Here is a 25,549-nt window from a genome sequence, read left to right on the forward strand (position 1 = left end):
AGTATGTCTTATGTTTATCATATTCAAGTTTTTAACAATTCATAATATTCTGCACTGCCTTAACAAGGGCAACAAGGTTTGCAAAATAACATTATTACAATTAACATGAATCAATGTGGACTTAAAGAGTTAAAAGATTTTTTTCAAAAGTTTTATTTAGTAATTAGCTCATTCTCAGGTGAAAATTAGTAATCTGTTAATGCCTCTACTCTTCCCTTTCCAGGTAAATATACCTGCTCACAATAATTTCAGTGCCTGAAATCAAGAATTTGTGACCAAAAGGCTAAGATGAAGAAAAATAAACCACACAGATGTTTCTTACCCCATACCACTGCAAATATTTTAAATGCATAGGAATACAACAAACTCAAAAGAAAAAAAATAGTGTTTTATTAACTACCACACTGTTATAATACACTTTAAACGTACAATAAGGTAGCCTTTAAATTTGAGGTGGTCTTAAGAATAACAAATGAACAGAATTCCAAATTTTTGAAATAGGTGAACTGCTGTAGTTATAGGTATACATTTAGGAAAATTGTATAGCTTTTACAAGACCAGCAATGAAACTTTATTTTGTACATTTTTTTAATAATTGAAAATATAAACAATAATTAAAAAATAAAAGAAAATACAGCATAATAAAAAACATACATTTCTCAATTAAATGTACTGGATACATATAAATTTAAAGGGAAGAAGCAAAAAAGGAAAATGGTTGATATTTAAGTGCAGACTGACTACCTAGACAAAAAAAAAAAAAAAAAAAAGACTTAAAAAAATATCATAAACCTCTAGTTTTCTATGACTAATATCCATATGGTTGGAGTATCGTCACTATGGAAGTGATTTTGTTATGTTTGCATATGTTATACTTTACTGGTAATTTACATGATGGCTTTTAAGGCCCTGGCAGACATATGGTTTTTGGAAACAAGATTGGATTTTAAAAAAAAGAAAAAAAATCACTGCTAAGACGCAATACACCTTATTTTTTTGGTCCTCCAATATTCAAGAAAAGGGATAATTCACTGTAACATTTTCTTACCACCCAAATGCCTCACCCTATACATTTTAAACTTTTTTTTTTTTTAACATTGGTTATATTGCCCAACTTCGTTATTGAAAGAATATTAACAAGACATTATTTTGGCAAATTAAATCTTAAACATGGCTTTTCAACAGGATTTAAAAGGTGACTATCCCTAGAGTTCCATGTTAAAATGTAGTTTTCAAAATCTTACAAGAGTAATGCTTAAAATATTGTACATAGTTAACCTAATTAAAATAATTAGCTTCAAAATGACAAATTGATAAGCTAAGTAAAGCCTACACTATGTAACATTTGCTTGGAAACTTGATTTGTCAGTTATGCATAATAAAAATTCCAGTCATCAAGAAAATTACAAAAATTTTTTTTATCATAACATGATTTCTTTCACCCACCAACTTTTTTTTTTTATCTTACAATAGATAAATACCAACATGTTCTCATTTTTACACTAAACCACACAGGATTGATGCATTTGGTTAGACTACCATTCGCATTGTTAAATTCAATTTTCTCTTTATATAACTTGGTAAAATTTCATTTCTTCTAGATTCCAAAAGTACCTACAAAACCCATGCAATTTTACCATTTTTAATATACTATGGAATATCATACAAAGTAAGGCATTTCAGTGTCATGTATAACCAAGTTACTGTCAATCCAAAAATTTTTGCACATCAATAAAAAGATATCTAAGAACTTAGGAACAATATTCTTCTCACTACTGTATAAAAATAACCACAATGAATAAGTATTTGTGTAATATTTACTCCATTGTCTCATTTCCAGAAACTGTGACAAGCTGTAAAGGTATTTCAGTGTTGGTAAGAATATCTTGATTGCTGGTGGTGGAAGTATTAACAGTTCCTATCCCTGAAACAGAACCTTGTTGAATATTTGCAAGGATAAGTGTTGTTCCTCCTGCAGTAATCAAAGTATCATCTCGTGCAGCTTCCACAGATGCCAGCACTGTACTGCTAGAGTGAATACCTTTTTTATTCTGATGGGTTTTAATATGTTTGGCAAGATGGTCACTTCTCATAAAGCGTTTTGAACATTCTGGACAAACAAATTTCTTCTCACCTGTGGGAAAAAAAAAATTTAAGTTACTTAGTTATTTAAATTCAACATTAATAGATTGATCATTTGCTGAAAAAGAAAGAAAGCCAACACTGACAGGGACAGGAAGCAGAGTTCAGTTAAAACTGTATTTAGTTTCATGAGCTGCCCTTGCAAGATTTCTCTCAGAGTATTTTTCCTCAAAATAAATCTGTCATCTCTACTCTTCAATGAGAGGCAATCTTCAAACATTACAGACGGATACTCAGATGAGACTTTAATAGTTCAACTATGCCAACAGTTTGTTTTGAAACATGTTACAAGATACCATCCAGCTAAAAAATGACCATCTGTAACATATTTCTTTAAAGAGTACACTGTTTTAAGCTATATTTAAGATATTCTTAACATGTCCTATCCATGATACTAAACCTTCAACTCTTAAATGTGTATTCTAGTAACTACACAGACTACTTCTAGATTAAAGCAAAAACACAAGCTTGAGGTACAGTAAGACTGAGTAATCCCAGGAATAATGGAGATGGCTACATGACTTGATTTTAGCTGGAAGAGTCAAGAGCAAGCCTAACATATCATTATGTCAAAGTTAATTTAAGATCCTGGTGCCTAAATTTATTTCCCAGAATGAATAAAATAGGTTTTTTAAATATAAAAGACAGACAAATTTTATTATCAAAGACCTACTATGCAAGAGAATTACTGGAAGATAAAGCAAAAGAGGTCAATTTAAAGAGAATCCAGAGAGAAATAAATCAATAAACAAATCTTGTATTTTGTTTTCTTCAAAATTCTTACCTATCTTCGTCCAGCATCTCCACCCTACGTAGGTCCTCACCAGACTTCACACCTGAACTATGCGCCAATGACACTCTGAGTGTGGAGTGTCACTCCCTCTTCAACCCAATATATCAGTGTCAGACAAATCTTCCTTAATACTAACTTGTATTGCAGTATAAAATTCCACCATTATACTAAGTGGTATGCGACAGTAACCTGCAGATAACTAAATAGTTTAAGTTGAAATTCTCTACTGCTTCATAGTTTAAATAGTTTAAGTTGAAATTCTCTACTACTGGGGTGCCTGGGTGGCTCAGTCATGATCTCAGGATCCTGGGACTGAGCCTCACCTCGGGCTCTCTGCTCAGCCTGCTTCTCCCTCTCCCTCTGCTGCTTCCCCACTTGTATTTGCTCTCTCTCAAATAAATAAAATATTTAAAAGAAATTAACTAATTAATTCTCTACTGCCTAAGGGAAGAGGACCTCTCTGTGGCACAATCCTAATTCTTTAACAGAAATGCAAGAGACAGAATCTCATCTTCATGTGGCAAATGGTCTCTCTCTCACCTCTTCTATTCACATACTATTCTCTTCTTCTAAAGCATTTCCCAACATTTCTCTTGGAATTAATCCTGAGAGATGTCCCATGGAAAATGGCACAACCACCACAGGAGGTTGGGAAATGCTACACAAACATACTGCATCTCCCCGACGTTGGAGATGCACAGTCTTGTTAACGTTCAATTAAAGGACCTAATGGGAGCTGCCTTGAAGTTCCTTGTAGTAACTCTGTTTAACCAAGTGTTTCTCACTTTATTTGATCAGATCTTTTTTCCCCTTTTACATTACTCCTTTTTATATCCTGATGAAATTCCACCACAGAGGAAAATTCTGTTATCAGGCCATCTTAAGGCCTACTATCCCAGCCCACTGTCCATTTATGTCTTATCATCCCAAGCAATAATGACCTCTGCCTCTGAGCATACTCTACTTTCTTACATTGTTACAATTTCAAAGAGGTTAATAAGCTCATCCGTATACACACCTAAGTGAGACATAAAATAATACTATGAAGTATTAATACATACCTCATAGGTTATTTTATATATTTAAACACAATGTAGGAGATGTGAAAGCAGAGACAGTTTATCTCCCTAATCTAACAGAGAACCTGGATTCGAATCCAGATCTAGAAGACTTCAAAACCGACACTGTCTTTCATTTCACCATGCTTTTTCCTTCTAAGCTCTCTAGAGACTACAAATAGATATTTTTCAATTCTTCAGTGTTGAGCACAAATTATTCAAACACCTTGACCATTATATGGTAGCAGGAGGAAAGCATCTCTAAGATATATTAAGTTAGGATTTAGTTGGGTCACTCTAGGCTCATTTCACATAATCACACAATACTGTGTGGAAACAATTAAATGAAGAGAGTCTTTCCATCAATAATGCCTTAATTATTCCTCAATGAAATGTTTTTTGCTTATCTCACAGATATTAAAAGATGAAATGCTTGAATTTATCAGAAAAAATGAATTATTCTTGTAGTAAGAATAAGAAAGATCAAAAGTAAAGGAGACAACTAATTTAAAATGTTAACATAGGGGTGCCTGGGTGGCATAGTTGGCTAAGTGGCCAATTCTTGGTTTCCGCATAGGTCATGATTTCAGGGTTGTGAGATCACTTTGCATCTGGCTCTGAGCTCAGCAAAGAAGAGTAGGCTTAAGACATTCTCTCCCTCTGCCCCTCCCTACCCCCTGGACTCTATCACTCTAAAAGAAAATAATTAATCTTTAAAATGTTAACCTAACAAATAAGAATAGCATAAATGTGCCCTAAGACATTAAACAATGTTAAAGCAAAACAAAAAAAGCTAACTAAAAAAAGGGGGGAGGGGTGGGATGTTAAAAGCTAACCAAAGCCCACATAAAATAAAATGTTATTTTACAAGAGAAGCCATATTGGCTTATTGGGAATTATTATTTTTAAATTGGTGTTACTTAAGATAACAATTGGATGTAACCAGTCATATTTTAAAAGATCCAGATTAGTAAGGTAGGCTAAGAAAAAAAAAAAAAAACTTCAAGGTAGTATGTAGCCTTATCATTTATTTTTGTCCGTTAGAAGTAAATATTAGTAACCTGTATGTGTTCTTCTGTGCCTCTGTAATTCATCACTTCGAGTAAATCTTTTACCACAGAACATCCAGTTACAAACAAAAGGGCGCTCCCCAGAATGCCAACGCAGATGAGCTCTCAGATGTGAGGTCTTCCCATAGACTTTACCACATCCTGGTATATGACAAATGTGTTGCTTCTTTTTCCCAAGATTGGTACCTCTAAAAAACACACAAGAATAATATATACTTCTATGAAAATATTCGAATAAACATTACCACGTATATCATTACAACCCTGTGTTGAATACAGAAGACATTATCACCATGAGGTCAATCAGAAACCAAGACCATTTAAAATCAATTTAAATAAAATGTATGTCTCAAACATGTAAGTACTGCTTATTACTTTTACTTCAGAATTAATGTGATTGCTGTCCAAATGTAAATATGCTCAAGAATTACATAATTTAAAAGGACATTTCATAAAGAATGTATAAATAAAGCTATTTGTTATTCGGTCAGAACCATTCACAAATTCGATGCATAGGCCCAATGTACATTAAGTTAGCTGTATAAGAAACTAAATGGTCTATTCAAAGTCATGATGTCAGCTAATTTAAAAATCAAATAAAAACCAAGAAATGACTGCATAATTAATAACAGGTACAATTAAAAAACAGGCACCTTAAGCGGACTTTAAATTAAAATGACTTAAGCATATTTATTCATTTATTTGTATAGCCATACCCTAAGTATACACTGACCTGGAGACAAATCAAAGGAAAAAAATCTAGACAAAGCTATTATCTCAGCTCCTTTAGCACTATATGAAATAAATATAAATCAAAATTATCTTTACAGTTAAAATTCTCTTCATATTAACCATGCAAAAATACCCCAAACTATATACATCAGAGATATAATAAAATACAGTTCTCCACAGTGCAAAATTTGACATTTGTTACATTTTAGTATTTGATACCAAGAATAAGGTTTGGGAGATATGTGCTTAGATGAATGAACTCAGTATTTTAGGCTAAGCAAGAAGAAAACTTTTTTGATTCCAGAACTGATATTCAAATGGTATTAAACACTATAGAAAATGTTATTATTCAAGCTATAAAAGAAAAGAAAAATTAGGCTAGTTACTGAATAAAAAATAAATGAGTTTATAAAAAACATGACACTTTAGACTCACTGTCAAAATCATATAAACTCTGCAATGTTTCTCAGAGATTAAAAAAAAAGTACATTTAAGACCCCGACTTCCCCTCCTCCCCCAATCTCACAGTATAGGTATAGCCTGTAAACTTTCCTTAAGCCTGCAAATCCTCCTTTATATATCATACCTATTGTTTTTCAAATTTTACTGGAAAAATGCATATTTCCCCACATTTATATTTTAATGTACTCACACTCAGTAGCATGTGAAATTGCCATAGGACAAACAGTGCTAAACGGTGCAGTGCTGGCTGTTAGATGCCATAGGTGTTCTGAACAGGGAGACATCAATGTGGGCTCCAGTAGTTAGAGAAGGCTTCGTGGAAGAGGTGGGTAGGATTTAGATAGAAAGGAGGGAAGGCATTCCAGGCAGAGGAATAGCATAAGTAAAGACAAGGAGGAGTCATGCTGTTGTCTTAAGGGCAAGGACGTCATAATCTAACACAATTCTAGTTCCTGCTCCAGTCCACCCCCAATTTCTACAACTCTCTTCCAAGAGCTGAGTTGAGTGAAACAGGTTTTTCTGGCTCACCTGCAATGCCAAAGTATTAACCAAAGCCAGTATTTCCATTTAATTTAGCTTTTAAAATTTATTTTATTCTTAAACAGCCCTAAGAAAAAGCGATGTTTGTGATTATTGGTGTACAAACCAATTTTACACATTGTGTTCACCATAGCAATTTCACAGAGAACCCAATTCAGTTCACTCTTGTACTCATGACTTTTTTCCTATATGCTAATAAGCATACCACTCAAGTGAATTGATGTGCTTTTATAAACTCGAAAGTGCTATTTTACTAACTTAGCAAAATTTAGCTTGAGAGCACTAACAAAGCACAAGACTGCAACAAATTACAGTAACGAATTTGGGTTCTCAAAGAACCAAAAAGCCCGGGAAAGATATTTTCAATTGAATTATGAGAAAACAAGAAATACTATTTGAAAATGGGACAGGCATCAAGGAAAAAAAAAATGGGGACAAGGATGCACACAAATATATGTAATTAAGGGAAAAGCCCAATACCTGGGTCCAAGTTTCTGTTTAAAAAGGAAATTTTATTCAAGATCTAGATATGCTAGATATGGATTTATGGCATATGAAATGAAGGAAGAGAACTTTCTCAACAAATAAAACGGTAATAAAACATTTAGCCGTAAGTTTTCTTCTTGATTCACATAATCAGTCCACTAATACCTCTTACACAACCTAGAAAAAACTATTTTAAGTTTCTATTCCTGATTGCCTAAACTTAAACAATGCCAAGGCAGAGTGACACAGAATAAGTAAAGCTAAATTTTCAGTATGGAAATTAAGAAAAGTTAAGTACATCAAGTACTTTCTTTTGTTTGGGATGGGAGAAATGAGACATCAACTGAAATGCTGACAGAGAAGAAAAATTTTAAAATATGGATTGATGTTTAATCCACACAAAACCAACATAACAATAATGCTTTTATAATTTATTTTACTTTATTAAAATTATTTGTCTCTCCCACTAGAGTAAAAAGTTTCTGAAGGCTGGTTCTGCTTAATAAATATTGGTTAAATGCCCAGATGAATACAATTTTTAAATATTTAACTATCTTTTACACCTTGCTCAAGAGGTAAACAAAATTTTGTTCTCTAAAGATGCCACTTTATACATATATATACACACATATACACACATATAGAAAGAATATAGGTGAGGGGGAAAAATTTTAAAATTTTAAAGCATTGCCTATTTTTTAAAAAAAAATTTTTTAATTTTTAAAGCACCGCCTATTTTCACCTTTGCTGAGTACTTTGGAATATTCTGGATTTACTATATGCTATGCTTCTATTAATTAGAAGCAGCAACTGTCAATGATACAACTGTGCCTATCACATATATATTAACTGAAGTTTGTTCAAATGAGCTCTAAGAAATAATATAGTTTTTTCTTAAGAACTTCAGCTTTGATTGAAAAAAGTAAGTTTTTTAAAAAACAAACTCCTCAAAGTTCTAGAAAAAAATAAAAGTTAAGTCTTTTTTGGTAAGGTATTTCATAAAGACTGACCAACCAAAAATTCTGTGCATAAAACAAAGTTTGCAAACTTTTAAGTGGTGGAACTCTTCTTTTACTTGTGTTAATGCATTAAGCACACCACTGACAAAGTTGAAAGGCAATGTAAAACTAGGAAAAAATATCTGCATATATGACAGTTAAACACACAAATTGTTAACAGATTCACAAAAGACAATTCACAAAGGAAATTTTAAAATGGTAAAATAATATATCAAAAAATGAATCTCACAACATAACAAAAATAAATGAAACAATAATGAGGAATTATTTTTCATCTGTCAGCCCTAAAAAGCTATTAAAAAATGTGAACTTCACTGTTGGCAAGGGTGTGGAAAAGCAGATGCTTTCATACACCACTGGTAGGAGTATAACTTGATACAGATCCAACAATTTCATTTCTGTCAACTTACACTGATGAAGTAATCAGAAAAATGCGCAAAAATGTATGTGTAAGGATTGGAATGACAATAATAAACTCAAAAAAGATGTTAAATTCTTATGCATCCATACAATAGCATAACAGCCACTAAAAAATTGATACAGACTCTATATAGATTTGGAAATATGGTCACAAAAATTTCCAAAATAAGAGCAGACACATACAACAGTAAGAATAAGATGATTCCACTTTAAAAGATACGTAAAGTCTGGAAGGATATATACAAAAATGTTATAATGGTTATCTGGTTGTGGGATAGAAGTTTGGTATTCTTCTAATATTATTCTATATTTCTGAATTTTTATGAGCATGTATTAGTTTAATAAACACAAATCTAAAGGATTTTCATTTTCAAGAAAATGAGTAAGTAAAACATAGGCCAAACCTTGACCCTCACTTAGATTTGACTTTCATGAATAATTTATCTTAAAAGTTCCTCTAAAAATGAGAATAAATTTCAGAAACATTATTGCCTTACCAGAATTCCGTATTTAAATTGATCAAAACATTTCAAAGAATAAATAATGCTTCAAACAATTAAATAATTACCCTTAAATACAAATACCTAAGGATCAGATGCAAAAGCAAATCTGCTTGTGAGGCAGTAATTACAGTAGAGTGGTTAAGGCTCTGGAGTAAGACTGGGCCCAAATCCCACTTGCATGTTGCTCGTAAGAGTCATTCAATCTCTTTGTGCCTCACTTATGAGACTGTCTAAAAACTCTCAATGTTAGCAGTTATTAGTCATTATTACCATCATTGCGAATGGGCTGGCCAGCATGCAAATCAACCAATAGCACCAACTCAAAGGCAGATAGAAAGGCTCTATTTCTATCAGATCAAGCTCATTAACCAATTTAATAGTATATTTTGTCTACTTCAACAGTGCATTTCTTGGAGGGACGTGTTAAGGCTTTTCACTATGACTGGGAGGATTTGATCAGTACGTCTTTATAGAGTTCTAGCAGTTCCTGCTCTATGTATTTCAAAGTTATGGTGAAAACTGTATTATTAAAAAAAAACCTGCCCCTATTTGTCCATTTGATGATTTTCACCTTAATCCTTCATTGCCTAATAGTAACATTGCTATCCAAGTCTTATTAACATTTGCCTAATAAATCTTTTCCCATCCCTTTATCTTCAACATTCCTGTGCCAATTTATTTGAGATGTTCCTTAAAAATCAACATAAGGCTGGATTTTATGTTTTTTAAATATGATCTGAGTTTCAAGTTAATTATTAAGCTTAACCCATCCATTCACATTTCATAAAATCAGTGATCTGTTTATAGTTTTTCCTGTCATGTTATTCTCTCTTAACATTTATTTTTTTAAAGCACTGAATTAAAATACTACAGTTCCACTTTTTAAAAAAATTCCATCATTAAGGCTTATTGTTCATTTCTGTTGAAAATAGAAAATGTTTATGCTTATCAACTATTTCTGAACTTCTTATTTTTATATAATTGCTATTCTCAAGCTAAAAATCAACTTTTTATCTGTATTTAGGCAAATCTCATTGCTGGTTTGCAAATAGGCTAATTTCTGATATGGGTCTATTAAATGGCATCTGTTACTTTTTTTTTTTTAAGGCAAATTAAGAAACTTTAGTGTTTAAAAAGGCATTTAGATCTGAAAATTCTATCTTATATTTTTGTTCTCTAACTTTTCCTGCCACACTCATACAGACATACACACAAAATGATCATGTAATGAATAATTTCCCATAACTGATACAGCATGCAGTATTTCAAAAATTAGGATGATGGTATTAGCAGCCTTAAAAAAAAAAAAAAAAAGTATGTTTCATGTGTGCATACCTCCCACCACCTTCTTTACAGTTGGGACAGGTGCAAGCTACCCTCCGAAGTCTTTTTCCTTCTTGATGTTGTTGGTCCCCTTCTTCATCTACCACCTGTACTCTTAAGTGTGTTAAATCATTGGTATTCAATGTAGAATCGCCACTGAGCTGCCACTCTTCAGGATCAGGTTCTTCTTCCTTGATCCTAATATCTAAAGAAAAAAGCAAATACAGATGAGAAGCAGCCCACTGGCCCAAAAAGCATGAGAACTGAGCCTCTCTAAAGTAAAGTGAATATTATGTAAAAGTCAAAACTTATGTTTGTGGAACATAACCATTGGTCTTTATTGTGACTTATTCTTATAAAACAATTTCTCTTTTATTCTAAATATCAAAGAATTCAGCCAAAAAGGAAATGAAGCAAGCATGAAAGCTTGCTTTTTAAAAAATTAAGGAAAACAAATTATTTGTTTTTTTTTAGCAAGCTGAGTCATAAGGAATCTGAAACTTCCAACGAGTCAATAAATCCAACAGTTAATGCAGATTGGAACAAATTCTAATGCCTTATACTTCTTTTTCATAACCTGTATTAATCAATCATCCCTATCTATAGGTACTATGTAAATGCAAAAGAAGGGATCATTCACTTGAATCTGTTACAAGTTTAAGCTTTAAATTAAGTCAATTATTACTAAAATATCTGTAGCAGACATAATATCACTGTGGAAGAGGGTACAGAAATTTGAGACAGTTTGTTTTCAGGGAGTTATATTACAAACCAGACTGGGAAGCAAAAATGAGGATGCAATGGTAAGGAAGAGTGTACGTGGCAGGAAGTTACGTCATTTGTTTATATCAGTAATAATATAATATAATTTTCTATGTGAAACTAAGACTTTTTTCATCTCAGAAAACTTTTTTAAAGAAACAATACAGGATTTAGAACAAATCACTGAATATAACCATCTTTGGTAAAACAAAGTCTTGCAGATTTTTATTTTGATTAATGTAAACTAAAAATCTTACCAGAAACTTTATTATTTTAGGTCTATATTAGTCACCAATAAGTGAGGTAAAAATAGTCTTTTAAAAAATGTGTCCAGTAAGTTCTGAATTTAAACTAATGAAAATTAGAATATATAACCAACAATTAAAAAAAATGTCTCAAAAAAATAAAAATAAAAATAAAAATTTAAAAATGCCTCAAAAAGTTTAAAACTAGTTTATTTTATCAGAATAACCGCAACTAAGAATCAGGGAGAAAAGGAAGAAGAGAGATCAGTCTGGCCTGGACAACAGGGTAGATAGTGGTACCATTCACTAAGGCAAGAAATACTGGACAAGGCCTAAGTAGAGGGAAAAAAGGAAAATTAATGGGTTCAAGGTTCAAGACCATGGAGTCTGAACTGCTAATGAGACATACAAGTAAAGAAGTTGGACCTACAGCTCTGGAGCTCAAAAAAAGACGTGCTAGAGATAAAGAAATTATCAATACAAGAGTGCTGGGTGGTTCAGTTGGTGAAGTGTCTAACTCTTGGTTTTGGCTCAGATCATGATTTCAGGGTTGTGAAACTGAGCCCTGTATCAGGCTCCACGCTCAGCAGGGCGTCTGTTTAAGATTCTCTTCCCCTCTTCCTTTGCCCCTCCCCTTGATCACATGCACTGGCCCCCTCTAAAATAAGTTAATTTAAGAAAAAAAAAAAAATCTCAGTGATGGAGTCCATCCAGAGAAGTAGGTTAGATCACTTCAGAATTATAAATAGGATGAGAAAAGAAAATAGCAGATGAGGAGGAATCTGCAAAGGAAATTAATATCCAGGAAATGTGCTACATCAAAGAAAGGAAAGAATGTGTTTCAAGAAAGAAAGGAAGTAGTCAACATCAAATACTGCATATGAAGAAACTAAGAACATAGGCAAGAAGTAAGAAAGTGTTTAATAATAAATACAGTTAAGTTTTTCAAGAAGTCTGGTTTGAGGACAGCCCGGGTGGCTCAGTGGTTTAGCACTGCCTTTACCCCAGGGCCTGATCCTGGAGACCCAGGATCGAGTCCCAAGTCAGGCTCCCTGCATGGAGCTTGCTTCTCCCTTGGCCTGTGTCTCTGCCTCTTTCTCTTTCTCTCTCTGTGTCTCTCATGAATAAATAAATAAAATCTTAAAAAAAAAAAAAAAAAAGAAGTCTGGTTTGAGAGAGACAAAAACTTAGGACAGTAGCTTAATGGGACTAAAAAGGAGAGTTAAGGGGAGGGAGTGTTTTGTTTTTAAAGACAGGAAAAACCTGAACATGTTTAAATGTTTAGGAGAAAGAGCCACTACAGAGAGGTTGAAAACACAGGACTGAAATTCCTAAAAAGTGGGGAGGGGATGATGAGCCACTGCACTTACAGGTTTAGCTGATGGAGCACAGCCACAATTCCCTCTATTACATGAGGTAAGAAAAGATACAAGCACATTCATTCATCCAGTATATAATTAGCTACTATATGCCATGAACTAATAACTATGCTAGTCTCCAGACCCAAAGAGAATTCGATGGCCAGAAATTAAGGGAAAATTGGTTTCTCACTCTTTAGTGAAAGGATGAGAATTAGACTATGTATAAACCTCCTCCAAATACACAACATAAATGAGTACTGACCTCTGTTTCTTTATAATCAGATGTCCATTTGCATCACTAAGACAAAATATTTAAGTACCTGCACAAATATCGCACAGTACTAGCTTTATGAGTTAAATAAAAGACACAGTATAAGGATATCACATATCCAGAGTTGGATATGTTTGAAGTCTAAAAAATGAGGAATTCTATCAGATGTTTTTAAAGCTGCTCATCTTACATTATTTGTGATAAGACAGCAGGTAAAAAGGAGGACAAATACAGATATCAAGAATGGATAAGGAGTCTAGAGAGACAAAAGAAAGATTTACAGACAACACAGAACCAAAAAAAGCAACTGATGAGAGAGGGCAATGAAATGCAACTTGACTGAGGAGATGAAGGTAATATAGCACATTCTTGCTCCTATTGCTAATTCTCTTATTGAACCTACAAAATCCGTTTAAACAATGTGTCATAGACATGAATACTCATATTCTAGTTTTCTTTCTTACGGAATCTGAATACAACACAGGCACATAAAAAATTGAACACATCTATCTACCTACCAAACCTTCTCCTTGCAACCCCCTTTGGTTTACAGCATTACAAACCAGCTCATTTCTCAAACTATCAACTCTAGGTTACTCCTGTCAGTTCATTCCCAGTCTCTCATCACCTTCTTTTGCCAATCCATCTTCTCCAGTTTCTAGCATTTTCTTCCTGAATAAAAATCTAATGACACCTTCCTGATAACCATACTTGTACTAATTCTCTATTTTCTACAGTATAAAGACTAAATTCATTAATTTGGTATTCAAGAATGTTCTCAATTTGGCCCCAACCTGCTTTTCCAGCTTGAGTATTAAAAACACTAAAATTCTCATCATTTCCAGAACATAAGCCCTTTCTCAATGTCAGGTCTTATGTGTGCATCTTGCCTAGATTGTTTCCTAGTTCTTTCCTTCTTCATCTAATTAATCTCCATTTATTCTTCAAGGCTAGTTCAAATATCACCTCCTCTATACATGCTTAGGATAGAATTACATTTATTGGCTCATACATCCCTTGAGATAATGAATGCTTCACTTCAAAGTGCTCAAAAAACACAATCTAACTAAATGAACAAACCTTCCCTAAAGAGGAACTTCCCATGTAGGTAATAATAATCTGGAAAAATTTTGCCCTCGGGGATCCCTGGGTGGCGCAGCGGTTTGGCGCCTGCCTTTGGCCCAGGGCGCAATCCTGGAGACCCGGGATAGAATCCCACGTCGGGCTCCCGGTGCATGGAGCCTGCTTCTCCCTCTGCCTATGTCTGCCTCTCTCTCTGTCTCTCTCTCTGTGACTATCATAAATAAATAAAAATTAAAAAAAAAGAAAGAAAGAAAATTTTGCCCTCTACTTTTCTATGCTCTTTCTGTCTTATTTCATAGGGAAAGGACTACAAAGTGCTCACTAAAAATAATAGATTAACTCCCAACAAGTGTTATACCAATTTTTATCACTTCACTCGCTCATACACAATCTTAGGTATTTCAGAACCTTAAGAAAAAAATTAATTAGTCCAATAAATTCAAAATAATTCCCCTTTGCCAACTGCGTACCAATTTAATTACAGACACCTTAAAATAAGTCTTTGGTACTAGGCGGTCAAGGTTACATCTTCCTTAATATCTTAGCGTAGATGATAGGAAAATATTTTTTACTGTGCACTATTAATGTCCTACATGTGGTACCCACTTATTCTGAGAAATCTACTATTTATGGGGGCGCCTAGGTGGCTCAATCCATTAACAGTCTGCCTTTGGCTCAGGTCATAATCCTGGCCAGGGTCCTGGGATGGAGCCCATGTCAGGCTCCCTGCTCAGCAGGGAACTTGCTTCTCCCTCTCCCACTCCTCCTTGTGCACTATCTCTCTGTCAAATAAATACATAATTTTTTTTTAAATGGCCCATACAAGTATGAAAAGGTACCCAACATTATTGGGTATCAGGAAAACTAAAATTAAGATCACAATGAAATATCCTACATATTAAAAAAAAAAAAAAAAGAAATATCCTACATATTATCAAGATGGCTAAAATTCAAAACAAACCAGGCCAACTCCTGACAAAGCAATGGAAATGAAATCCTTCTACACTACTGGGAGGTGTGTATATCAATATAACTTTGGAAATTCTTTTGACCATATCTTCTAAAACTAAACCTATATATACTCTATATCTCAAGCAATTTCACTCCAACAGAAATGCATATACACATGACACCAAAAGTATAAAAATTCACCTTAAAACGAAACAATTCTAATATCCACTAGGATTGGAACAGAAAATAAATCATGATACTTTTATTCATATACAACGAAATTGAAAACAATGAAAATTAACAAGCTATATGCAACAGAAACAAATGTCACAAACATAATTTTAAACAAAAAAGCGTGAGTTTTCTCTCTCTCAAAATTCCATTTACATAAAGCTCAAAACAATAAATGAAACTACTGTATGGTGACTGCCTACCTTTAAGAGGGGTAATGACAGGTATAGGGAGATTGTGGGGTTATTGGTAATATCCCATTCTCTTGATCTGGGTGGTAATTTTTCCTAGGTGTTCATTTTATGGAAATTCATCAAGTTATACACATGATTTTACATTTTTCTGAATGTGATTTAACATACTGTACTCAATATAAGTACTTACACTCAATATACTTATATTCAACTATACTTCAATCTAAATATTATTTTTTTTAAGATTTTATTTACTTATTCATGACACACACAGATAGAGAGAGAGAGAGAGAAAGAAAGAAAGAAAGAGAGAGAGAGAGAGAGAGAGAGAGAGAGAAAGAGGCAGAGACACAGGCAGAGGGAGAAGCAGGCTCCATGCAGGGAGCCCGACGTGGGACTCGATCTTGGGTCTCCAGGATCATGCCCAGGGCTGAAGGTGGCACTAAACCGCTGAGCCACCTGGGCTGCCCCTAAATATTATTCTAAATAAATCTTTTAAAAGTAATCTACAGGAGATTACTTAGGAATTCTGTGTCAACTTCTTTTGTTGCGGCTTCCTCTCTAGTTCCTATGTAATCAATTTTAACACCTTCCCCCAACACAGGACTTTAAAACAAAACAAAACCCTTAAGAGAAGTGTGCTCCAAAAATTAAGTCTATAAATTAAAGTTTAGAATACAATGTTATTTACTCAAATAAGTGTGTGAGTGACCACAATGTGCCAGTCATTGTTTTCAGTTCTAAGAATAAAACAATTAACAAGAGTGAAGTTCATACCTTTATCAAGTTTCCTTTTTAGTTGGAAGAAGACAGAACAAGTAAGTACATACATAGTATTTTAGGTGATAAAATGTTACGGGAAAAAATGGTAAAGAGAGACAAGGAAGCAAAAGGAGTAAAGTACACACTGTTTTAGAGTAGTCAGAGAAAACTGCCTAGAGGCAAAGGATCAAGTGCGATGGAGAAAAGTATTCTAGGCAGAAGGAAAAGCAAGTTAGATGTTTGCTTGATATATTCAGGGAAAAGCAAGGAGGCCTGTGTGGCTAGAATGAAATGAATATGGATATAGTAAGTGATAAGATCACAAAGGTAAAAATATGGAAGGCAAGGTAGAGATAAGATTACATATGATGTTACACATTGTATATTACCTTGTAGACCATTATAAGGACTTTATATTTCATTAAGAGAGAAGCCACCAAGGGATTAAGAGTAGAGGGGTGACATAATTTAAGTTACATTTTATTAAAATAAATTCAAGATCACTCTGGATACTGCACTAAAGAGACTGTTGGGAGGCAAAGGCAGAAGTAGGAAGACTAATTAAATTAGGAAGCTATTATATAATTACCAAGGCAGAAGATGCCAGTGGCCTAAAACTAAGATGTTCATAAGGAGTAGTAAGGATTGGTCACTAAGTATTTTTTAAGTAGAGTCAAAGACATTTGCTAACAGGTTTAACAACAGGGTTGTTAAATAACTGTCCTGTGCCATTAACTGAGATAGGGTAAACTAAATAGAAAAAGACTGTGTGTATGTGTGTGTGGGGGGGGTGCCAATCAGGGTGCCATTTTCACATATGAAAGTTTTGAGATGCCAAAGAAATAACCAAATGACGATGCTAATCAGGCAGTTTATGGGTCTTGAGTTCAGGCAAAAGTATGGCCTGCAGTTATAAATTTGGACATCATCAACATATATAGTTGGTTATTGAAGGTGACCTGGAATGGAGTGCGGATAGGCAGAAACTTTGGGGCATTTCAAAGTTAACAAGTAAAAATTTGAGATTAAAAAGAACCTGGCAGTAAGACAGGAGCAAACTAGTGTCCATAAAGCAAGTAAAGCAATCATTTCAAGAAATGATCAGAGGTGTCAATGCTTGGTAAGTAAGTCAAGTAAAAAGAAGACTAGGAAATGACTTTTGGATGTAAAAATGTGGTAATTACTGGTGATCTTGACAAAAGCTGTTGCAGTGGAGATGTTAAGACACACGCCTGCCTGGAATAGATTCAAAAGAATGGAAGATGAATTGGAAACAAGTATATACAACAAACACTTCCCAAGAGTTATGCTGGGAAAGCAAGCATTATAAAAATGTCAGTGAAATTCCTAACCTAGCCAACAAAAGCAGATTTAACATGTCTAGTAGCAATACATGTATAATATACACTAGCAATATAAAAAATGAATATGCTTAAACATGACTTTGGGTATGTAAAAGAAAGCAAGTTTAAATGCAAAAAAACTTAAGTGCTGTAAATAGAAATTTTTAGGAGACTTGCACACACATTAAGAACTTTATAAACACTACTAGTTTTTAAAAATTATCTATTTACTCTCTACCTCAAAATGTTTAAATTTTTCATCTGGCCTTTTCATCTGGCCTCGTATATGACACTACTGTCTCATATTTATGGTTGGTTTCAAGGCCTACCCTAATAAAGGGATACACAAATGAAAAAAAATTACCTATATATCTGGACAAGACTTGAAGGAAGGAAAATAGAAACTTTAAATGATGAAATACACATGACAAAAACACACTCATGTGATATGGTTACACAGACTAAATTTCTGGCATAGCTTATGGACAAACGGGAAATTGAGAGAAAGATACAGTTTAACTTATTATTAATACACATTAAGTAAAGAAATGTCAAAAAAAGGAGAAGGAATATGATAGAAGCAAAACCCCCGAGGTACAGGAGTATGGTGAAGGTTTAGATGAAACTGACTTCCCACAGCCACTACTAAATAGCACTGTTGACTTTAAAGAGTTTGGCTGCTTTTATTAGAAAGATAAAGCCAGCCAGGGATCTCCAAGTCTTTGACAATACAGCACTGCTATTAGTAAAGCTATGACTATGTACTCCATAAATATTAAGCATATACACTCTAATTGATTATAAAATATTATAAAACACAAATACATATAGAAGATAAACAATTTTAATTTTGTTAATTATGATAGCTCAGGGGTACCTGGGTGGCTCAGTCTGTTAATTGTCTGCCTATTACCTTAGGTCATGACCCTTCTGCCCCTCCCCCGTTTGTGGGACATGCTTTATCTCTCTCAAATAAATGTCTAAAAAAATTATGATAGCTCAATATTAGGTAATACGCCACAACACAAAAAACAGGGCAAGATTCAGTGTTATCAATAACAGATAGAAAGTAACTACGCTGGGGCAGCCCCGGTGGCGCAGCGGTTTAGCACCGCCTGCAGCCCAGGGCATGATCCTGGAAACCCTGGATGAGTCCCACGTCAGGCTCTCTGCATGGAGCCTGCTTCTCCCTCTGCCTGTGTCTCTGCCTCTCTTTCTCTCTCTGCATCTCTATGAATAAATAAATAAAATCTTTAAAAAAAAAAAAAAAGAAAGAAAAGAAAGTAACTACTCTGCCATTTTCTTGTTGTTCAGTGATACTTCTATTTTCTCTTCTAGTCAATTTATGGATATTAAAGCCACTTGTCCATGGATATTAAAGCCACTTGTCCACTTTGAAGGTTATTCAGTTAAAACTGGAAAATATAATCCATTTAATTCAAGCATATATAAACAGCAATATGCAGCAGTATGTTAAAAGCATATAAAAAGTGAAGGAGTAAAGCAGGCATATCATATGTAACATAAACACAGCTGACATGGAATTAATGAAAGCCTCAACGGTAATCTGTATAATCAATATTAGTTAAGCATTAACTCAGTGCATGCCTAGATTTCTATTAAAAATATTATCAGAAAATGCTAAATGCTTCCTCCTAAGACTAACTGGCTAATTATTTATCAATAGAACTAACAGAATATTTAAGATACATTCTTAACTGGTTTATCAAGTCTAGAATATGCATATTTAATTTAAATAACATTAGATAAATACGAATTACACTTCTGTTGATAAAATGAGATATTCTCCTTTATCAATAGCATATCATTAGGATTTTGTTGGTCTTATCAAAGGCTTTCATATTCTCTGCCTTCAATTTTTTAAGCCCTGATGAAATTACTTCATTTGATTCTAAAGTTTATATTTTCCCTTTAATCAGTTTCACCTGCCATAAAAAAAAAAATCACCTAAACAGAATTATAGGATAATCCTAAAAGATCTCATATATTATTTTAATTAGATTTTTACATTCATAACTATTCAGATTCCTAAGGACATATCAGAACTACCAAGCCTTTTTCTTCCAGTTTTTGTCAAGGAGATAGTTCTAAACTACAGACATGGATTCCCAGATATATAACTTTGCTGACTTACTCAAAAGTTGTTAACACTCTAGGGGAAAGTTATAAAACCAAATTTTCTTCCTTTACCTATTATAAACAAAATATATATACACGAAGCAATCTCTTTCCCACAAACTATATCTCCTCCCTCAAACCGGATCTGGATAATTTTTCTTCTATGACAGCTCCCTTCCCCCTATTTAAAATTAATCTTTAATTTCATCTCAACTAATCTTTTTTAAATCCTCCCTTCTATTTTTTCATAGCAGTTTTCCAAATTATCTTCAAAGCTTTTCTACCCAATTGGAGATTATACCATAGGATTATTCATCCTAGTAAATCTAGACAATACAAGCTTTTACAGGATATGCACACACAGATGTAACCACAATTAGAAATAAGTGATTTTCTAATAGGCCTTATAGAATACCTCATTTTATAGCCACACCACAAATATAAAAGAAAAAGGCCATGTGACTTACAATTAATACACTGTAAATAGTAAAATATTCACTTTATTTAATATCTGAAGTACTAGATTAAGTCTCCGTGTTAAGAGGGCAGTGTTCCATCAGATAATGATGATGATGATAACCACCACTTAAGATTTACTAGTTGTCAGATACCATTCTAAGCACTTAATATTTATTCCCCTACTTTATAAATAAGAAAACAAAAGTTAGGGGCACCTAGGTGGCTCAGTCAGCTTAGCGTCTGTCTTCGGCTCAGGTCATGATCCCAGGGTCCTGGGATCAAGTCCACATTGGACTCCCTGCTCCACAGGGAGCCTGCTTCTCCCTCTTTCTTTGCCTGCCACTCCCCCTGCTTGTGCTGTCAAATAAATAAATAAAATATTTTAAAAAAAGAAAAGAAAACAAATGTTGGCAGTTTTAAGTAGTTAGAAGTCACATAATTGAAAATGGACAGAGCCAGGACATAAGACGAAGAATTATGCAAAACATACTGCAAGGATTATAAAAATCACCTCTGTACCAGGGTTTTTGTTCCCAGGGATAGCAGCTAAAGTAAGCCTTCCAACATATGAATATGTAACTTTAACTGTAGTTTGATCAAATCAAATTAATAGGACTTTTAAAATCGGGAGAGGATAAAGAAAATGTTGTATATACATATAATGTGATACTGTGCAGTTTTTAAAAAGAAGGAAATCCTGTTGCACGCTACAACATGGATGAATCTTGAGATTATACGCCAAGTGAAACAAATCATTAACAAAAGAACAAATGCTGTAAGATCCTACTAATATGAAGTATCTAAAGTAGTCAAAAATCACTAATGAAAACAAAGTAGAAAGGTGGTTGCTTAGAGCTAGGGAGTGAGGAGCAGTGAATACAGAGTTTCAGTTCTGTAAAATGATTCTAGATATCTGTTGCATAACAGTATGTGTATACTTAGCCCTACAGAACTGTACACTTAAACGTGGTCAACATGGTAAATTTAATGTTATGTGCTTTTTACCAAAACAAAAGAAATCTGGAAAAAATCTTCCCACCATAGAGGACTTCATTTTAGGACCCTCACAGATAAAACCTTCAATGTTACAGGTAAAAAGTTCAGAATAACTATAAAGGACGACACACATCAATATAAGATATTACTGCAGACAGTACTCCTTCCTAGGGCTCCTCCCTTCCCCGTAAGTTTTAGAGACTAGTCTTCCTCTCTCCTTCAGATAAGAAAAGACTACATTAAAGTTACTCTAAAGTTTTTTTAAAAAGATAAAGTTGTCTCCATCACTTCCCCAGATTAAAATACCAAAAAAGATGATAGTTCCCAATAATCCTTGACTGCTAAGAAACAGCAAGAAAATGATTTGTTAGAAGCAGCTATCACAACTCTCACTTTCAAATCCTAATAGTACTAAACATTCATCCTAAAAGTAGATTCAATTTTTGGAGACAACTTAAGATGAACTGAAGTCACATATTATGAATAATATTAAGTAATTAAACTGAGGTATATAACATTGCTCTTTATTCAAAACTGTGACCATAACATAAACTGGATCCTACAGGAAGTTTACCTCCTTACCACCTAAATATTCTATCCCTGCCATAAGCCAACACCTTTCTAGTTCTAAGTAGTTGAGGCTCAGGTCACAATCTCGTGGGTCATGAGATCGAACCCTCCATGGGGCTCTGTGCTAATTCAGGAGCCTGCTGAGATTCTCTCCCTCTGCCCCTACCCCGCTCAGGCTCACTTTCTCAAATAAATAAATAAATCCTTAAAAAATTTTTTTTCTTCAGTCTAGTATGAGCAAAAGGGAAGGAATATTCAAAAACAGCAAACAGTAAGTTTCATATGATTTAACTTCACCTTGCAAATTCTATTCTGTTTTTATGCCACCTACCCAATAAATATCTTCTTCTACGTTCATATATATATATATATATATATATATATGTCTACATTACCCATCAAGAACGCAAAAAATAGCTGTACATGGATTTTATTACTAATTCAATCTCATTTCATGTTGCAAGAAAACTCTCTTCAAAATCAAATGGTTGCAATCATCTCTTAAAACATTCCTTTAAAAAAATGGCCATTACAGGGGCATAAGTAAGTTAGGCATTGGACTCTTGATTTCGGTGCAGGTCATTATCTCAACATCATGAGATCAAGCCCTGAGCCTGTTTAAGATTCCCTCTTCCCCTCTACATCTGCCCAGCCCTCCTTCCCCCAAACCCCCCCCCCCCCCAAGAAAAGGCAAATCACAGAACAGATTTCAATTATGCTTTTTAGATATTATGTATCATTACCATAACTTCTTGAAATACAATGGCAATGGCATATAGCATAATATTAACTCATTTTTCTCAAATTTAAATAACCTGGAGCTTTTTAAAGTTTTAATTATAAAAACTTTTGGGCAGCCTGGGTGGCTCAGTGGTTTAGCACCGCCTTCAGCCCAGGACCTGATCCTGGGAACCCAGGATCAAGTCCCACGTCAGGCTCCCTGCATGGAGCCTGCTTCTCTCTCTGCCTGTGTCTCTGCCTCTCTCTCTGTGTCTCTCATGAATAAATAATTAAAATCTTTAATAATAATTATTATAAAAACTTTTTTAAAAAACTTGAACACTGGAAAAGAGTATTATTATTATTACTACTTCAATGTTCAATTATTTGTATAGTGCTTTAAAAATATATCAGAAACTTCTAAAATTCAAAACCTTCAGGGTATGAGTTGTTTAGGATGACAATTTATGAGATAACTACAGGTTACCATATTTTGAAATCTCTCCAGAATTAACTACACACTTACCTACTTTTTTTAGCAGGAACCTAAAAATATTATTTAATCTTTGTTTAATGACTCTAATTCATTATTTAAAAGAATGTATGGTATTAAACAAGCCCTGGAACACTGCAACTAAAATAAATCCTGAATTCTAATTTTTGTTTTCTTATACCTGTTTTTTTGCCTCCTTCCTAACTCTAGTTAGTGGTATCAATTCTCTCCATCTCCCAAGCCACATACCCATCATCCTTTCTAATGCCTGTCTTCTAAGCCAGTTTGAAACTTGGAAATCAGCCAGGATTGTCAAAAACTATAAATGAATACTGGAAAAATTAGGCCTAAAGAATCTGAGGCTTCTCCTAAGAGACCCAAACCCCAAAAAGACACCACAATGTCTATACCTGCTCCAGCCTAGGAGCTATCAAACTGTCCTTAGTGGATACTATAAACTCTAAGTTCATTGGCAAAGAAGATGGAATATGCAGGGTCCCAGGTTTTCATATAAATCAGAGCAGCCCCATAAAGTCAATTTTATATACTGGGGTTCTACTGAGACTTTATTTGAGAATAGGGTTTTCTATTCTACCACTGGACTAAAACTAATATGGCTATCACTATATGGCTAGAAAAAATAATGGTTTGGGTTTGGTTTTCTCCTGCCCCTTCATAAAAAAAAGAAAGAAACAAAAAAAAGAAAAGAAAAGAAAAGAAAAGAAAAGAAAAGAAAAGAAAAGAAAAGAAAAGAAAAGAAAAGAAAAGAAAATCCCCCATTTAAACAACAGATTGCCTTTCCTCAACTGTTTTAGAAATGCCTGTTTCAGGGTGCCTAGGTGGCTCAGTCACTTAGGTGTCCGACTCTTGGTTTCGGCTCAGGTAATGATCTCACACATAATGGAGATCCAGGCTCAGAAGGGAGTCTGCCTGGGGATTCTTTCCCTCTGCCTCTACCCCGTTTCACGTTCGCGCTCTTACTCTAAAAATGAATAAATCGTTGAGAAACAAAAATGCCTATTTTTTCCCACTATTTACAACACTGTGTATTTTCAATAATCTTAATTTGAATTGCTATCATCAGAGATAAGAAACCAAACCATATATGTATAACTTTGAACAGTTACTTTTAGCTGTATATTACAAATTTCATTGTTTTCTATTTTTTCCTTTGTCTTCCATCTACATAATCTCTTTGCCATATCACCTATGTGACGGGGCACTTAGTCACTGTGTGGGCTTGGCTACTACAAGGAATATAAAGCACAAAGCTGCATCTCAGCAGCTTTAGAATTTGTACATTTTCCTTTGCCTTCAAATTCCAATGTCTTCAATTCAAACCTCTAATGGGCACCTCTGTGACTAAAATTATAACCTGGGCTAGTAAGGTTGTGCTACAGTAACAATCCCAAAATTTCAACAGAAATATGTATTTCTCACTAATTTTACATGTCCTGGGGTACCTGAGTGGCTCAGTCAGTTAAGTGTCTGCCTGCAGCTCATGTCATGATCCCAGGGTCCTGAAATCAGGCCCCACGTCGAGCATCCTGCTCCTTGGGGAGCCTGCTTCTCCCTCTCCCTTAGCCTGCTACTCTCCCTAGCTTGTGCTCTGTCAAATGAATAAATAAAATCTTAAAAAAAAATTTTTTTTTACATGTCCAATTCAGGTTGACAGAGGGAGATCTGTTCATCAGTCCCTCAAAAACCTAAACTCTATTTGATACATGCTTCCAAGACTGCCTTGACAAGGAAGGTAAAAGGAAATGTGGTAAATCACATCCAGCTTTTAAACTTCCATTCACGTTTTACTGGCCATAATAAACACATGGCCACACCCAACCTCAACATGACAGGAAAAGTCAAGAAAAAAGAATTGGACTATTTATGAAGAATCCTAACTCCCAAGTCCCCTTGATGGTCAAACATTCAGTTTATTCTCCTTCCTACAAGTGAAATACACCTGTACCCTCCGTGCGGAAGATAACCTGAAAATCCCATTTAGTTACAGCATCAAGTTCAAAAACCAGGATCTGTGGATGATATGGAAATAACCTATCATGTCCAGATGTGGCCCCTCTTAACAGAAACCTATTTACTAAAACAAGCTTTCTACCTCACCACACATACAAAATACACAATTATACATACATATAGACAGACATACTTATGAGGGAACTATAGCCATAAAAACGAGGTCAGTATAACCGTTCAAAAACACTCCTGTTCAAAAGAGGGGCAACAGGAGACACAAGAGTCAGTGGTTCATGGTAATTCATAAACCCTGCTGAACACACAGAGGGCAGGGTACGCCCTGAGTGATGACTAGGAGTTTCTCAGTACAGTGTTCTCTGTGCTTCTTACTTAGCTCTACCCTCTAGTGTAGAGGTTTTTCCTTGTCTGTTATCCTCCTCATGACAAGTA

At 34.3% G+C, this 25,549-nt stretch overlaps 1 protein-coding gene across 1 annotated transcript in view; it reads right to left on the reverse strand.

The window, feature by feature from the left end:
* Positions 1–367: 367 nt before the first annotated feature.
* Positions 368–25,549, reverse strand: part of SP3 (Sp3 transcription factor) — a 55,522-nt gene continuing 30,340 nt past the window's right edge. The window contains exons 5-7 of the mRNA XM_072751969.1: positions 10,561–10,753; positions 5,055–5,251; positions 368–2,134 (exon numbers count right to left, since the gene is read on the reverse strand). Coding sequence (XP_072608070.1) covers positions 1,818–2,134; positions 5,055–5,251; positions 10,561–10,753 — 707 coding nt within the window. The 3' untranslated portion in view covers positions 368–1,817. The remainder of the gene's footprint in view (positions 2,135–5,054; positions 5,252–10,560; positions 10,754–25,549) is intronic.

This window comes from Vulpes vulpes, chromosome 3 (genome assembly GCF_048418805.1).
Source record: "Vulpes vulpes isolate BD-2025 chromosome 3, VulVul3, whole genome shotgun sequence".
NCBI classification, from domain to species: domain Eukaryota; kingdom Metazoa; phylum Chordata; class Mammalia; order Carnivora; family Canidae; genus Vulpes; species Vulpes vulpes.